The following is a 16,058-nucleotide window of genomic DNA, read 5'->3' as shown; positions in this document are numbered from 1 at the left end:
TATTGCTATTTGGAGAGTGAACTCCCTTTTGCCTTTTAGAAGGCAGTATTCTGGCAATGGCTATTATAATTTTTCAAAATCATATACTGTGATACTATAATTCCACATTTAAAACTCAATCCTATAGGGGGCAAAACACCAGTGTGGAAAGATATATGTATAAACATATTTATTGCAGCATTATTTGTAGTGGCATTAAAAAAAACGGAAAAAAAAATTGATCAGTAGGGAACTGGTCAAGTAAATAAGTCATATACACACTGTGGAATATTTCCATAACTATGGCAATACTTGTAGAAGATACATACGTATTGGTTATTGAGGTGAAATAGGCAGAAAGAGGGTTGGAGAAGATTGTTGTTGTTTTTTCAAACCTCTTAACATGATTTCAAGGGTTGTGGAAAGCATGTGTTGTTTGTATATTTTTAAAATTTAATATAGCCCTTAAAATTTTTTGCATAAAAATGAATCATCACTCACATACTCAAGAGCAGGGGTAGAAGCTGGATTCACCTTTGGGCTGTGGAGGACGTTATTGATACCATTTCATTAAACGCTGCAAGTTTTTTAAACTGAGTGCTCGATACATATTGCTTGGATGGATGGATGAATGGATGGATGGAATAAGAGACTAAATGAGTGAGTGGTGAGTGAGTGAGATTACACTTTGGGCTACAGCAATTACAGAAATAGTATAACACAGGTCTGATGAATATGATGAGCAATTCTATGACGAGTTAGTGAAATAGAATAAAAATCTCCTGAAAATAAATTATATTGCATCCTATCTATTTCCATCCCACTTTTAGGATTGACTTTTCCTTATAGATTCAGAGAAGCAGAAGGTAATGCACTATATAGTAATTATTGAGAAATATCACCAGTGGCCCCTTCCCGATACCCATCATATCTAGCTGACACAGTGTCTGAAATTCTACCTTTAGAGAGTCATTCCTTTGAGCGCCTTTTCCTCTTACGCTCTTTTTTAAAGTACATTAAGAAATACATTAATAAATGCCCTCACAATACATATCAAATATGTGTACAATGAGAAATGGGAGATTTGGAGTGAGGAGAGCCTTTTTTTATATATATTTTTCCAGCTTTATTGAGATAAATTTGACATAGCATTGTGTAAATTTAAAGTGTACACTGCGATGAGGTTTAAAGGTTTGTAAGCAAAATTTCCTCCCTTTTCCAATATTAAGAAAAGTATAAATAGTATTAACAGCTTTAAACATTAGATCATATAATAAATATGATCATTTTCATTGTCAAAGAAATGCCTTACACTTCAGGAAATTCTTACTTTAGTCCTGTTCAAGGTTAATCTCCCTTGAAAAAAGTCATTGATAGCAATTTTTCCTTCCAGATATTTCAAGGGTCGTCTTTGTTCCCTACACTTTTCTCCAGTTTGGGATAATTCCTGAGTAGCTGCTTCTTCCTGGTGGTGCTGCAGCCGCTCCAGTCCCTTAGTCTGAGAGTCCCTCTGACTCTCCTGCTGAAGGCCTTCAGTTCTCTGCAGGGAAAAAAAGAGAGAGAACTTCTTGATGGTCCATGATTTCTATTTCATTTCAATATTGTGCAGGGTCTACTCTACTGACACTGTAGCAATATTAAGTTACTAAATAGATGGTGGTTTCAAAAAAACTTAAAGTTTTGATATGTAAATATAAGGCATTATAGTTAGTACTGAAAAATAAAATTGTATAGTGGATTTTAAGAAAATAGTGTAAAAACATTTTGGCACCTTGCAATAAACAGACTACTGTGTAGCACATTTTACTAACACATTGAATTTAAGCAATACCCATCTTTCATTTGAATTTTTGGGTGAAGAGTCATGAAATTTTACTAATATGATTTGAACACAACAAGGAGTAATAACCGCTTAAACCTGCTGGTTCAATCTTTTGATAGACTTGACCAGTAAACTCAAACAAATAACTGATTTGACAATTTATTTTACTGCACTGATTGAACTTTTTGGTCATGATGGACCACTATTTTTAAGCTAGCATTCATTGAGCTTACACTGAACTGTACCAAGCATTTATCATGTATTAACCCATTTAATCCTTAAAACCACTCTGAGATAGGAACAATGTCCCCCCAGATTTCCCCTCACTCCACCCCCCTCCCACCAAATTTTACAAATGAAACTGAGGCACAGAGTGGATAAATACACTCCCAAGAGCACACAGCTGGCAATGGCAGAGCTGGGATTCATACAAAAGCTCACTGCACTTAACAATCCTCTATATTCCCTCTCACACCATTACTATCTGTGCTGTAATAATGGACTCCTCTTCCCTTTTATTACAGTAATAATAAAATCAAATTAAATTTAGAGCCACAGTTTACTAAATTGGCTATATCAAACACCACGTGTTAAAAGAAACCAATTTGAAAGAAGAGGTTGTCTGTTAGTACACTTACAGACTTCCAAGATTGCTCCTTTGCACCTATTTCCTGAATCCTGTCTTTCACGGCTTCTTCCGTGGCTGGTATGGGGACAACGCTATTATTGCTCAGAAGAGTAGCCAACTGACCGAGGAATTTCTGATGGTGGGATTGTGCAGTTTTAGTTTCCCAGCCAAATGAATACGGAGGTCTGTCTGACTCATATTTTTGTTTTTCCTTATGGATCAAATCTTGTTGATATTTATCCCAAATTTTCTGCCCATCATTTGGTCCTTCAGAGTGAAAAATGCTATGTCTCTCAACGTTCTTAGCCAGGATAGCTTCACCTTTATCCTAAATATGCAATACACGTGTTAAAGTTACCACTCCCCTTCTTTTGAAATATAAACAGTCATAATACAAAACTTCAGGAAAAAGGCCCTCAAAAGAAAGCAAGAGTTCTAGAGTCACAAGAGAGATGGGCATACTTAAAAGACCAAACTAGAACAACGAAGGTATTGAAATGATGGTATGGAGAAACTATTTCAAGATCATAGGAAATTGCCCCAGCTTATGAAGGTAAACACTTTACAAAAAATTTTCATCTATAAATGTAGAAGGAATGACAGAAATTTAAAAATCAGCATTTTGCATCTCGCAATGAAATAACTGATTCAAGCAAGGATCATCAATGAATGCTAAGACAAGTGAAACGTTGACAGGGAAATGGATATTTTTATAAAAACTTATTAATGGTTATAGGGATACACTTAATAACTTTGATAATGTAAAAGTATGCAGGAAATAGCTCACATTTATTTCCCCTGACCTTTCCCTTGTGCTTCTGTCATCATCGTACTTCCATTATAAATAGGAAAAAAATAAATATTATGCTTGTATTTCTCTTTTCCCCCACCTTCTATAGGACGATTCCACCTTTATAAACTCTAACCTTCTTTCCATCTTCTTGCTCTGGGAGCTGAGTAAACAAGTTCAGTTTCTAGGCTTTTTGTCATGTGAAACTGGGAAATAGAAGGAGAACCAGAATTGTTGAAATAATGATGGGTGTGCATCACTAAAAGCCTAGAAAAAAGAGGCAATGGAAGAAAAGTTCAGAGCGGCATGGACTCTGGTTTGGGAGTTTTCGGAGACGTGGGAGAGATCAGTGAGAGAAGTGGGAAAAAAATGGAAAGTTACAGTGAATTGAGAGAGGCAATGAAAAATGGAAATTACTTTAAAAGACTTTGAAAGTGTTCTGAATTTGTAAAAATGGAGCCCTTTACATGAATTGGATCATGGTAGACCTTGTTTTACATTCAGATTATAAAATAAAATCTTTATAGTCTAAAGATTTCAAAATAAACTTTCACCAGTTCTTTGACAATTGTCTGTCTCCCATCCTCCTCCAATATGCTTCTATAAAAATCTTCTACTAATCCTGTGAATTGCTATCAACTAGTGGCCAGGTTCATCTCTTCCTTCTAAATCCAATTTACGTCATAATTCTCGATTTCGATGTCCAATGTAGATGATCCAACCAATGTAGCTTTGAAATTCCTTGCCTCCGTTACAATAACTTTTACCTACACTTCTCTTCAACCCTTACACCCAGATCCAAAACCCCAGATTCTGTCAGCAGCTGGAATTTAAAATTTTAATATTTTACTTTCTAACCACCACCTCTTCTCCCAGCTCTCTCTCAGCCCCGTTCCCTCTAACCTTTTCTTCAGAATCAGAAACCTGCAGGTCCTCCTTGCACTCCCTCTCCTTACCTCAGAAAGGCTTCCAGTGACCCATGCATTACTGCTGCCTTTGCTCCTCTACAAGAAGAGGACTAACAAATACTTGCCAATTATCTCCTTCTGCAGTAACACAAGGTAATAAAAACCCTGTTTCTTTAAAAATCAATAAAAGTTTATTCTTACCCTTATCATGTAACTATGCAAGGTATCTTCTTGTCCTTTCATATTCATATAAGGAGTGAATCCATTAGCACCTGCTAACTTTTTCTCCAAAAGTTGTGCTTTTCGCTCTGCCTTTTCTCTTTCAACCAGATGTACTCTGTGTAAGGTATCAATAGGTAACAATATCGTGAAACCAACTCAGTTTTTCAAACTTCAATGAAAATATTCCCCATTTAAATTATATTAAATATGTATATCAAGTAAAAATGTATTTCTTATGAAAAGAGCTGTGCAATTATCCTACTATTTCTAAGGAGAAACTAGAAATGGCAAAAAAATAGAGAAAAAAACAATCCAGTGTTAAGTCTTATAGTAGTTACCTTGGGGGAGGTCAATTTTGAAACCATCTTTTCAAAGGGAAATTTGAGTATTAATATTGGCCTGCCACTACTGGTAATAGTGTGATGCTCAGGAGGTTCCACATGAATACAAGGACTCCTATTTTAATAACACTTGAATGGGCTCTTTTACTGGGATTTGAGGAGGGGAAAAGGAACTAAAAATAATGATACAGCAATAGAGAACAGTATATGTAAAAACTAGATTTATTATCAAATATACAAACAGCTAATTATTTGGTTCTTGTTTTGATTACCAATTGCTAGGTATTTTCTACCCTGTACCTAGGTTAAAGTTTCAGTTCATCGTCCATGATTTTTATATCCTCTTCTAAGAATTGCATCCTACAGAATTAATGAATTTGAGTTAGGTCAAAAGAAATGATCTGTATTATCTAAAGAAAAAAATTTTAATTCAAAAAATTATATTAGAGACATGAAAGGACACACTTGACAAGCCTAACATACCTGTAATTGTAGCCCTAGAATGAGAGTAGAGAGTAGAGACAGAATCAGACAGAAACAATATTTGAAAAAAATCATTCCCAAGAATTTTTCAAACCTGAGGAAAGATGTCAATTAGATTCAGTAAGTTCTGGAATTCCTAAGCAGGACAGATACCAAAAAAGCCACACCAAGACACATCATAGTCAAATTGCTACCAATTAAAAGCAGTCAGGGAAAAAAAGCACACATTACCTTTAAAGTTACAACAATAAGATTGATGACTGAGTTTTCAACAGAAACTATAGAAGTCAGAAGATAACTGAATGACATCTTAGAGTGCTGAAAGAAAATATACTGACATCCCAGAATTCTATACACAGTAAAAAATACCCTTCAAAAAATAAAGATGACATAAACATAGTTTCACATGGAAAAAAATGGAAAAATTTTCAGAAGAACTGCAGTATAAGAAACACTACAGGCAATTTCTCAGGATGAATGAAAAAGGTCCCTGATGACTGCATATAACTATAGGAAGGAAAGAAATACACCAGAAAGAGTGTGTGAGTAACTAGAAATTTATATTGACAGTTAATAAAAACAATAATAATATCTTATGGAATTCATAACATTTGAAAAGGTAAAATATACTATAACAATAGTAAAGAGCATTAGATGGCTAAATGGAGTTAAACTGTCAAAAGGTTTTTTATTTTGGGATATCATAAAGGTATAAATCTAAAGTAGACTGTAATAAATACGTATTTTATAATCACAAGCTCTAGGGTAAAAAGTAAATGATAATTTAAAAGATAAGAGAGGAAAAAAATGAAATAATAAAAAACTGGATTAATCCAAAAGAAAATGGTGGAGTAATAAAAGAACAGAGAACAAATGGGGAAAACAAACAATAAACAACAATATAGTAGATTTAAATCTAACAAGTAAGACAAGAGGATCAGACTGGGTTAAAAATAAAACAACTAATGCTAAGCATTTTGAAAGATATATGCTTTAAATATAAGGACACAAAAACATGCAAATGAAAAAATGGAAAAAGATATTCCATGAGATCAGTATAATGATGTAGCTAACTTAATACCAAAGTAGGCTTTAAAGCAAGAAGCATATAAACGATATAGAAGGACATTTCATAATAATAAATGTGAAAAATCAACAGAAAAATATAAAAATCATAATTAGAATGCAAATAGTTTCAAAATATATAAGGCAAAAGTTGACAGAATTAAAAGTGAGAGATACAAATCTGCAATCATAATTAATTAATATAGTTAATATAATAAAGTATAATTTATGATTATAAATAATTATAAATTAGCACACCCATTTCATTAACCGATAGAACAAAAGCAAAAATGAATTCAGCCTTAACTGCACTAACTGCAAAGAGTAAACAGCTAAAAGGTCTGGGAATCAGATATGGCCTAAGAACAATCCTTTGTCCAGAGTTCACTCCATAGGAGCTGCTTCTAGTCCTTTCCCTCTTCAACACTCATAGAATGATGGGGATGAGGGAGATGTATGGTATATACATATAGCCACCTTTCTGTTGGCACCAAAAACAAAACAAAAAGTACAAAGTGACTTAATCTGTGGTTGTATTCAAAATTGTATTGAAGAGTTTGCAGTGCTTAGTAGGCTGTTTAGGGGTCAAACTACAGACCAACTTCAGGTGGTACCTTATCACTAAGAAGATATTTACTTGGATGATGAATTGCCTTTAATCACTTCTTCATTTCAACTTTGTCAGTCTTTTTTCAGATACTGTACAACCAGAAAAAAAGAAATCCCACTCACGTTCTTCCTGGCCTTAGATTTTAACTAATTTCGTAGTCTGAGTAGAGGTTTATTTCTTTACTTAGTTTCAGCTCATATATATATATTTAAAGTAATCTGGGAAATTCAAGACCCAAAAGAAACTTCAACCTATCAGTTGAGCTGATACATACTAATCAATATAGAATAGATATAGTCTACACCAGTATTCATATCTGAATACAATCACTTTTCATATTGTGTGAGTTTCTTAAATATTATTAATATTATGGGGGAAAATTAATGATTTTGTTTCTTCTCTTATCAACCAAGGGCACATGATCAACTATCTCCTTTCTCTGTATACTAAGTAACCACAAGTCTAAGAATAGCAAATTGTATAAAGGATGAAACCACACAATCATCCCAATAGATGCAGAAAAAGCATTTGACAAAAAACTAACATACTTTCATGATAAAAACACTCAATGACCTAGAAATAGAAGGGAATTTCCTCAACCTGAGGCATCTAAGAAAGGGCATCTATGAAAGACCCATAGCTAACACCTTGCTTAATGGTGAAAGACTGAAAGCTTTCCCCCTGAGATCAAGAACAAAACCAGGATGTCTGTTTTTCACCACTTCCATTCAATATTGTACTGGAGCGTTGAGCCAAGGCAATTAGGCAAGAAAAATAAATTAAAAGAAGTTAGATTAGAAAGAAAGAAGTAAATCTCTTTACAGATGACATGGTCTTGTATAGAGAAAATCCTAAGGAATCCACAAGAAAGCTACTAGAGCTAATAAACAAATACATCAAGTTTGCAGGGCCTAAGATCAATATACAAAAATCAATTATTTCTATTCCCTAAAATTGAACAATTTGAAATGAAATTAAGGAAACAGTTTCATTTCCAATGCATAAAAAGAAAAATACATATAAATAAATTTAACAAAAGACATATAAGACATGTATACTGAAAACTACAAAATATTGTTGAAATTAAAGAGGACCTAAATAATAGAAAGATGCCCAAGGTTCAGGGACTGGAAGAATTAATATTAAGATGACAATGCTCCCCAAATTGATATATAAATTCAACAAATCCCTATCAAAATCCCAGTTGACTTTTTGTACAGAAATTGACAATCTAGTCTTAAAATTCATATGGAAAAGCAAGAGACCCAGAATAGTAAAATCAATATTGAAAAAGAAGAAAAAGTTGGAGGACTCACAGTTCAAAACTTACTACAAAGCTACAGTAATAAAAACAGTATGGTACTGGCATAAGGATAGACATATAGACCAATAGAATAGAATTGAGAATCCTAAAATGAACCCATATATTTATGGTTAATTGATTTTTTTTGCAAAATTCTTAAGACAACCAAATGGGAGAAAGAATAGTCTTTTTAAGAGTGGAATCAATGGAATTGTAATAGATATGTATGATATCGAGGGTGGGGGTACGGTGGATTGGTGGAGGGGGATTGTCACTTTGTGAGGGGTGAAAAGCATAACTATTGCATTGTTTTGTACACCTGAAACTAATAATAATAATAATAAAACACATAGAACATTGAAAAAAACAAAAAACAAGCGGTGCTGAGACAACTAGTGGATCTCCTTATGAAAAAGAATGAATTTGGATCCCAAAAATTAGTCAAAATGGATCAAAGACATAAATTTAAGTGCTAAAACTATAACTCTTAAAGGAAAACATACATGTAAATCTTAGCAACCCTGGATTAGACAGTGGTTTCTTAGGTATGACACCAAAGACACAGGTGACCAAAAAAAGTAATAAACTTCATCAAAATTGAAAAATTTTGTGCTTCAAAGGATACCATTAAGAAAGTGAAAATACGACTCACAGATTGGAGAAAATATTTGCAAATCATATATCTGATAAGGTCTAGTATTCAGAATATATAAACTCAACAATAAAAAGACAAGTAACCCAATTTAAAAATGGGCAAAGGATCTGAATATCTATTTCTACAAAGAAAATATACAATGGCCAATAAGTACATGAAAAGATGCTCAACATGTTTAGCAAATTAAAATCACAATGAGATATGACTTCATATCCACTAGAATGGCTATAATGAAAAAGATGAGCAATAACATATATTGGTGAGAATGTGGAGAAACTGGAATCCATTGCTGGTGGGAATGTAACGTGGTGCACCTGCCTTGGGAAACAACCTGGCAGTTCATCAAAAGTAACCTCAAAAGGTTAAACATAGTTACGTTATGACTCAGCAATTCTCTAAGGCATTTACCGGAAATGAAACATGCAGACATATAAAAAGTCATACAAAAAATGTTTGTAGCAGCATTATTCATAAAGCACACCTTCCCCCAAAAAGGAAGCAACCCAATGTCCAATGTCCATCAACTGATGAATGGGTAAACAAAATGTGATATATCCATACAATGGAATATTATTAAACCATAAAAAAGAAGAAAGTTTCAATTCATGCTACAACATAAATGCATCTTGAAAACACTGTGCTAAGTCAAAGAAACCAGATACGGAGGACATGTATTGTATAACTGCATGCATATGAAATGTCCAGAAAAAGCAAGTCCATAGAGAAAAAAGTAGATTGGTCAGAGGCTGGAGAGGGTGGAATAGGAGTAACTGCTAATGGGCATGGGGTTTCTTTAGAGGGTGATAAAAATGTTCTGGAATTAGATAGTGGTGATGACTGCACAACCTTGTGAATATATTAAAAACTACTGAATTGTACACTTTAAAAGGGTGAATTTTATTAGTATGTGAATTATATCTCATTAAATTTTTTTTAATATAATAATTTTGAGTCAGGTATTATGTGAAATTCTACTAGATTTAAATCCTGTGATCAATCCGGAATATGAAGTTCATATACTGTTTGCAAGCTTGTGACAAACGACATGTTTGAAAACAAACCAGAAAATTCCCTACCTTAGACGGTTTTCTAGTTCTATAATTCTTTCAGTTAGATCCCAGTTGCCTCTTTCAAGACTCTGAATATTGGTACTTTTCAAAGATTTAATTCTGGTTAGAGAAGAGATAAGTTCCTCTAGGTTCGTGATATCATCTTTCAAGGATTTTATCTGGAATGACTGTTGCATGTTATTTTCTTTGTAACTTTCTAGCTGACTCTTCATCTCTTGCAATGAAGTTTCTTTTACGAAAAGTTTGTTTTGAAGATTTCTTAGCTAATGAGAAAGGGAAAGTGTTACTCAAGATCACTTATAATTTTGGTTTTAGAAAATTCATGATTTTAAATCTTTATGGGTATTTAAGTTACACATTATTGTACAATAAAATGAAGTCTTTCAAATCTCCTAACAGTATATTCTAATGTTAAATACGTACATTTAAGAAATCATATCAAATTGACACATATCGTTTGGAATACGTGATTTTATTCTCATCAACATTAAAGTTCTTTAAATCTTGTTACAAGAGTAAATTATACCAATAATGAATTCTATAATTCCTGGCAGAAAAGAAATACTTGATGCTTTGGCCACAGATGCTTTGTTTTATGATGTATCGTAAAGGGGAGTGTGTGTGCACAAGCCTCTCTTCTAAAGAGCAGCCTATGTTTATATCACTTGGTTCCTGGCCTCATTTGTACAGAGTCAGGAGATAGAGAGAAGCTAAAATTGATTATATACTCGTATATTTGCCTTTTTTAAGATAAATAAAGGAAAGAAGAGGTCATAAAGTTACGAAGAGAAACAAGAGTGATGGCTTGTGAGAGGGGAAGCAAAACAAGAGAGGCATCACAGGTTGTGAGTTGGAAGGAAGGGACCAAAATGATGGAGAGGCTGGGGCACAGCTGCTGTGAGGTGAGTGAGTTAGTTTTGGGTAGCGTTTAAAAATCTCTGCTCTTCTATTTGATAAGTAAAGAGAGTTCACTAGATGAAAAAAATTGAGGTACTGTCAACATTCAGGGGTCAGTTAATTTTTAACTTAATCTGATTTGTTCAAATTCCTCAATAGGCTGTGTATGATCTTGATGAACTAGTAAGAGTAGGAGGAATAAAGGAAAATTTTATTAGACATTGTAAAAGATCATTATCTTTATAACCAGAAAAAGGTCAGGAATATTTTGTTATTGAAAAACCTGCATTAATTAGAAATACTGTAATTCCTAGCAGCAAAGGCAGTTTGAAGAGCAAGCATCTTAATCTAAATTTTTAGTCCACTATTGTGTATAAAGTGCTTTTTTTCTGTCTAAAAATTTCTGTGAAATTAAAACAATGAAATGAACCTTATATGTTCTCAAAACATATCTTTATGTTTTGTTTGGTTTTGTTTTTTACTTGCCATTAAGAATACAGACCTCGGTAAAGCCATAGAATTTATAGAGAAAGGAAGCATGAAATAGTGAAAAGACCTGAAATTTTGGAGGAACAAATTCTGTTTTACTTATCAGAAGAAAAGAGATGTTTTTTGTCATAGGCAAATCAGCTAAATTTTCTCACCCACCTTACATTGTGACTATAAAGAATCAAAATAACATATATCAAGGGCCTAGCATAGTGTATTGACACATATTAAAATATAAATATACACTAAATTGTAAATATACACTAAATTGCAGGTGTACACTAGTTGAAGTTTGTGCTCACTTGGAACTTAAAATTAAGTCATCCAAAAAGCACTCCACAAATTCTCTAATAGGCTGTAGAAGTAACTAAAGCTATCTGAAATGAAGCAGGGGTGGCAGAGGGCACAGACGAGGTTGTGAAGATGAAGTAAAAGATTTGAGTTCAAGCTAAAACCCATTTCTCCTCTTTGTTTCCCGACCACACTGGAGGTAAGTATTTGTGCTCATTCTTTATCCACTGTAATTCTACTGTGTATCATTCCATCTCTAATCCCTTATGCCTCACCGTGGAAGCTCTTCTCTCAAAAGTCATCAATGATTTCTTGTCAGATTCAACAGTTTAGTTTCAGTTGTCATCATATTGCACGTCACTGAAGCATTTAACACCACTGGCCATGCTCTTTTGTTGAATATTGTCATCTGCATTTGGTATCCATTCCTACCACTGAGATGTCTTCTTGTTCCGAAGAACCAGAAATAAAACTACCGTTTTCCAGACTCCCTGTGTAGACTGAACTTTTCTAGGCCAATAGTTCTCAAACTTTTACAGGCATCAGAATCACTGAAGGGCTTATTAAAAAACCAATTGCTGGGCCAGCAGAGTGGCGCGTTGGTTAAGAGCTGGCTTTGGACGCCAGAGGACCCTGGTTCGGATCCCACATGAGGGCCAGTGACACTGCCCTCTACAGCTAAGATGCTGAACAACAGCTCAACCTGGAGCTGGGCTGCCGTGAGTCGCTGGTGACGGCGTAGGCTGCAGTCCCTGCTGCAGTGGGTTGCCACGGGCTACCGTGTGTAGCCAGCAGCCAGCAGCCAGCATGAGCGGCAGAGGCCAGTGACTGATCTGCCTCACCCAGGAAGAGCGCAATGATGGTGCCAGCTTGGGCCAGTGAAGCAACATTCTCCACAACTAGACTGAAGTACAAAACAACAGCAACTTGTCTGTTCCCCTTCCCCCAGATTCCCCAATAAAATCTTAAAAAAAAAACACAAAAAACCGATTGCTAGGCCTACCCCTAGAGTTTCTAGTTTGACATGGGGGCCTGAGAATTTGTATTTATACCAAGTTCCCAGGTGATGTTAATGTTTCTGGTGTAGGGAACAACACTTTGAGAGCCATGCTATATGGAAATTGGGCTGCACTAAAGAGATGCGTTCCCATGAAATTTAGAATAGAGGAGAGGTCACCTTCCGGCTGCTATTGCTGCTAGTAAGCAAGGTCAAGGAGCAGGCTAGAAAAAAACATTTCACTGCCTACTGATCAGCTTTGTGGAGATTCAGAGGCAGTGTGTCTGCAATAAAGGCTCGATGGCAATAGCAGCGACTTCCTGACCTCAGAATCTCATCTATGACGATGTGTCCTTGAACTCATTCATCCAATGCCATGCCCAATTCCCATGCCCAGAACTTCCCATTATTTTGTACATACATAATTCTGTGTGTCAAATCATTTTCTGTTTGAAATATTTAGGGTGGTTTCTGCAGCACCTCCATGCCTGATCCACACCTTCACAACTTTTCCCCCTTGGCTTTCATGAAACTGGCAGTATCCTTTTTCTCTACCTCCCTGATTTCTTCTTTCCAGTTTTCTACTATGGTTCTTTTTCTCTCGCATGGAGGCATTCCCAGTGCCAGGATTAAGGAACAGTGCTAAACTGGATGTCATCCAATATATGAATGACAAATCCTATATTGTGGGTTTGTTTTTTTTCTCTAAATGATCATAAAATATGTAAATGTTTTTTTTTAAATGCATCTTACAGTTTGGAAGCTAGATGAAGCTTCCCAGGGTAAAGAAGAGTCTTTGGAATTCAATGAGCATTTCATGGCCAGCCTCAGAGTCTCCAGGGTTGCACTGACATCATCATTTGAAGTGTTTTTTAATTCCATTTCCAGCACAGACCTATCTTCTTTTTAAAATAATGCCCATTTCCCCCCCAAACTATGCATATTAAAAGCTGCTCTATAGTCTTGACCCTTAAACAATTCTCAGAATAATTACAGCCTTCCTATCACAGAAGAAATAGAAATGGTAAATGGCTCAGAGTCTGAATACCTATCTCCCCACTTTCCAATTTCTTGTAGATGAGAATTATTCTTCATTTACTTTTCTATCCTCACCTCCCAAGTGCCTTATTTTAGTACTTTTCACATGGGAGAACCTCAATAAATGTTCAGTTTAAACTCTATGCCTATCAAATAGACCCCAACTTCTGATAATCACAATAATTTAAAATCCTTCAGTATTATCATTATTATTTTAACCAGTTAAGTCAGGGGTTTTCTGCACTGCAGTGGTTATCATTCACCTAAGATACCATAAAAATAATGATTACCCCCGGAGTTATGCAATGTAGTGGTCCTATTTCCCTGCACAATATGAACTAGGTTTTAAGATCTCATTTTAATTATCCTATTGGTAGGATATTGTTAAGATAATGTTTCATGAAAAATACCTAAATTAGCATGAGTGTCAGACTCACATAATATTGATTTCTAGATCTAGTTTAATTTTCCTTTTAATGTCAGTTAGTCTTCCAGAGCACTTTTCAGTGTTGTTGTTTTTTACCTCCACCATATGAACAGTGCTTTGCAAAGTCTAAGATTTTAAAATACTCTTGCGTTATTTTTTATGTCAAAGAAACCTGAATTTTGAATAGTGTGGTTGAACAATTTGGACATAATGAACCAGAAATAGGTAAATCAGGACTTACCTAATCTAGGCACTCCAAAAATTGAGATATACCTGTTGGTAAAAATTGTCAACAGAGGATTTGTGTCTAGAATATATAAAGAACTCTAAACTCTCAGAAAACAATCCAATTGGAAAATGGGCAAAAGACTTGAACAGAAACTTTACCAGAAAGGATATATGGATGGCAATAAGCACATAAAAATATGTTCGATATTAGCATATTAGCAATTAGGGATATGCAAATTAAGGCTACAAAGAGATACCACTACACATGTATTGGAATATCTAAAATACAAAAGAGTGACACCACCAAATGCTGGCAAAGATGAGGAGAAACTGCATCACTCATACATTTCTGGTAGGAATGTAAAATGGTGCAGCCACTCTGGGAAATACTTTGGCAATTTCTTATAAAGCTAAACATGCAATTGCTTTCTGACCCAACTATTGAACTTTTAGGCATTCATCCCAGAAATGAAAAGTTATGTTCACACAAAAACCTGTACATTAATGTCCATAGATTATTTGTAATAGCCAAAAAACTGGAAGCAACCCAGATATCTGTCAACATGTGAATGGTTAAACAAACTGTGGTACATGCATAAAATGGACTCAGCAATAAAAACGACCAAACTATGGGTACATATAACAACTTGAATAAATCTCCAGGAAACTGCTGTGAAAAAGTGTGAAAAAGTCAATCCCAAAAGCTTATGTGATTCTACTTATATAACATTTTAAAAACAGCTTTATTGAGATATAATTCATAAATTCACCCATTTAAACTATACAGTTGCATGGTTTTTAGTATAATCATAGAGTTGTACAGCCATATTGAACTGTTTTATTTTTCACTTTGAAAAATGAGATATAATTCACATACCATAAAATTTAGCCTTTAAAGCATACAATTCAGTAGTTTTTAGAATATTCACAGGTTATGCAACCATGGCAATGATCTAATTCCAGAACAATTTCATTATTCCCTAAGGAAACCCATACCCATTCGTAGTCACTGCCCATCCTCCCCATCCCTCCTCAGTTCCTGGCATCCACTAATCTACTCTCTGTCTCTATGGATTTGCCTATTCTAGACATTTCATATGAATGAAATCATACAATATACTTCTTGTAATTGATTTTTTTTCTTAGCATAATGTTTCCTAGGTTCATCTGTGTTATAGCATGAATCAGTACGTCATTCCTTTTTATGGCTGAATAAAATGCTACTGTTTGGATATACCACATTTGCTTATCCACTCATTAGTTGGACATTTGGGTTGTGCCCACTTTTTGGCTTTATAAATAATGCTACTATAAACATTCATCTACACGTTTTTATGTGAATATTTATTTTAATTCTTTTGTGTATCTAACTAGGAGTGGGACTGCTGGCTCATAGGGTAGCACTATGTTTAGCTTTTTGAGTATATAACATTTTGAAACAACATTTTAGGAATGGAGGAGAGATTAGTGGTTGCCAGGGGTTGAGGGTGGGAAGGAAGGGGGTGTGGATACAAAATGGCAATGGGAAGGAACTTAGTGGTGTTGAAAGTAACTGTTCAATATCTTGAGTGATTGTTTAGAACTTGATACACACAAACACACAAAGGAGTACAAGTAAAAATGGGGAAATCTGAATAAGATTGATTGTATTGCACCAATGTTAATATTCAGACTGTTACATTATTGCAAAATTTGACTACTGGAAGAAACTCTGTAGTGTACAATTGATCTCTCTATTATTTTTAAAACCACAAGTGAATCTATAAATCTCAACTGAAATTAGTAATAACTGATATCTACCTGATATATATATAT

At 34.6% G+C, this 16,058-nt stretch overlaps 1 protein-coding gene across 1 annotated transcript in view; it reads right to left on the bottom strand.

The window, feature by feature from the left end:
• LOC109376250 (coiled-coil domain-containing protein 170-like) overlaps positions 1-10,139 on the bottom strand; it is a gene marked incomplete at its 5' end in the record, with an annotated part of 17,822 nt that extends 7,683 nt beyond the window's left edge. The window contains 4 exons of the mRNA XM_019632107.1: positions 1,310-1,519; positions 2,440-2,757; positions 4,329-4,464; positions 9,883-10,139. Of these exons, the coding sequence (XP_019487652.1) occupies positions 1,310-1,519; positions 2,440-2,757; positions 4,329-4,464; positions 9,883-10,139 (921 nt within the window). The remainder of the gene's footprint in view (positions 1-1,309; positions 1,520-2,439; positions 2,758-4,328; positions 4,465-9,882) is intronic.
• Positions 10,140-16,058: the final 5,919 nt, after the last annotated feature.

This window comes from Hipposideros armiger, unplaced genomic scaffold (genome assembly GCF_001890085.2).
Source record: "Hipposideros armiger isolate ML-2016 unplaced genomic scaffold, ASM189008v1 scaffold_1074, whole genome shotgun sequence".
NCBI classification, from domain to species: domain Eukaryota; kingdom Metazoa; phylum Chordata; class Mammalia; order Chiroptera; family Hipposideridae; genus Hipposideros; species Hipposideros armiger.
Note: the sequence above shows the minus strand (reverse complement) of the source record. Positions and strands in the feature narration are given on the sequence as shown.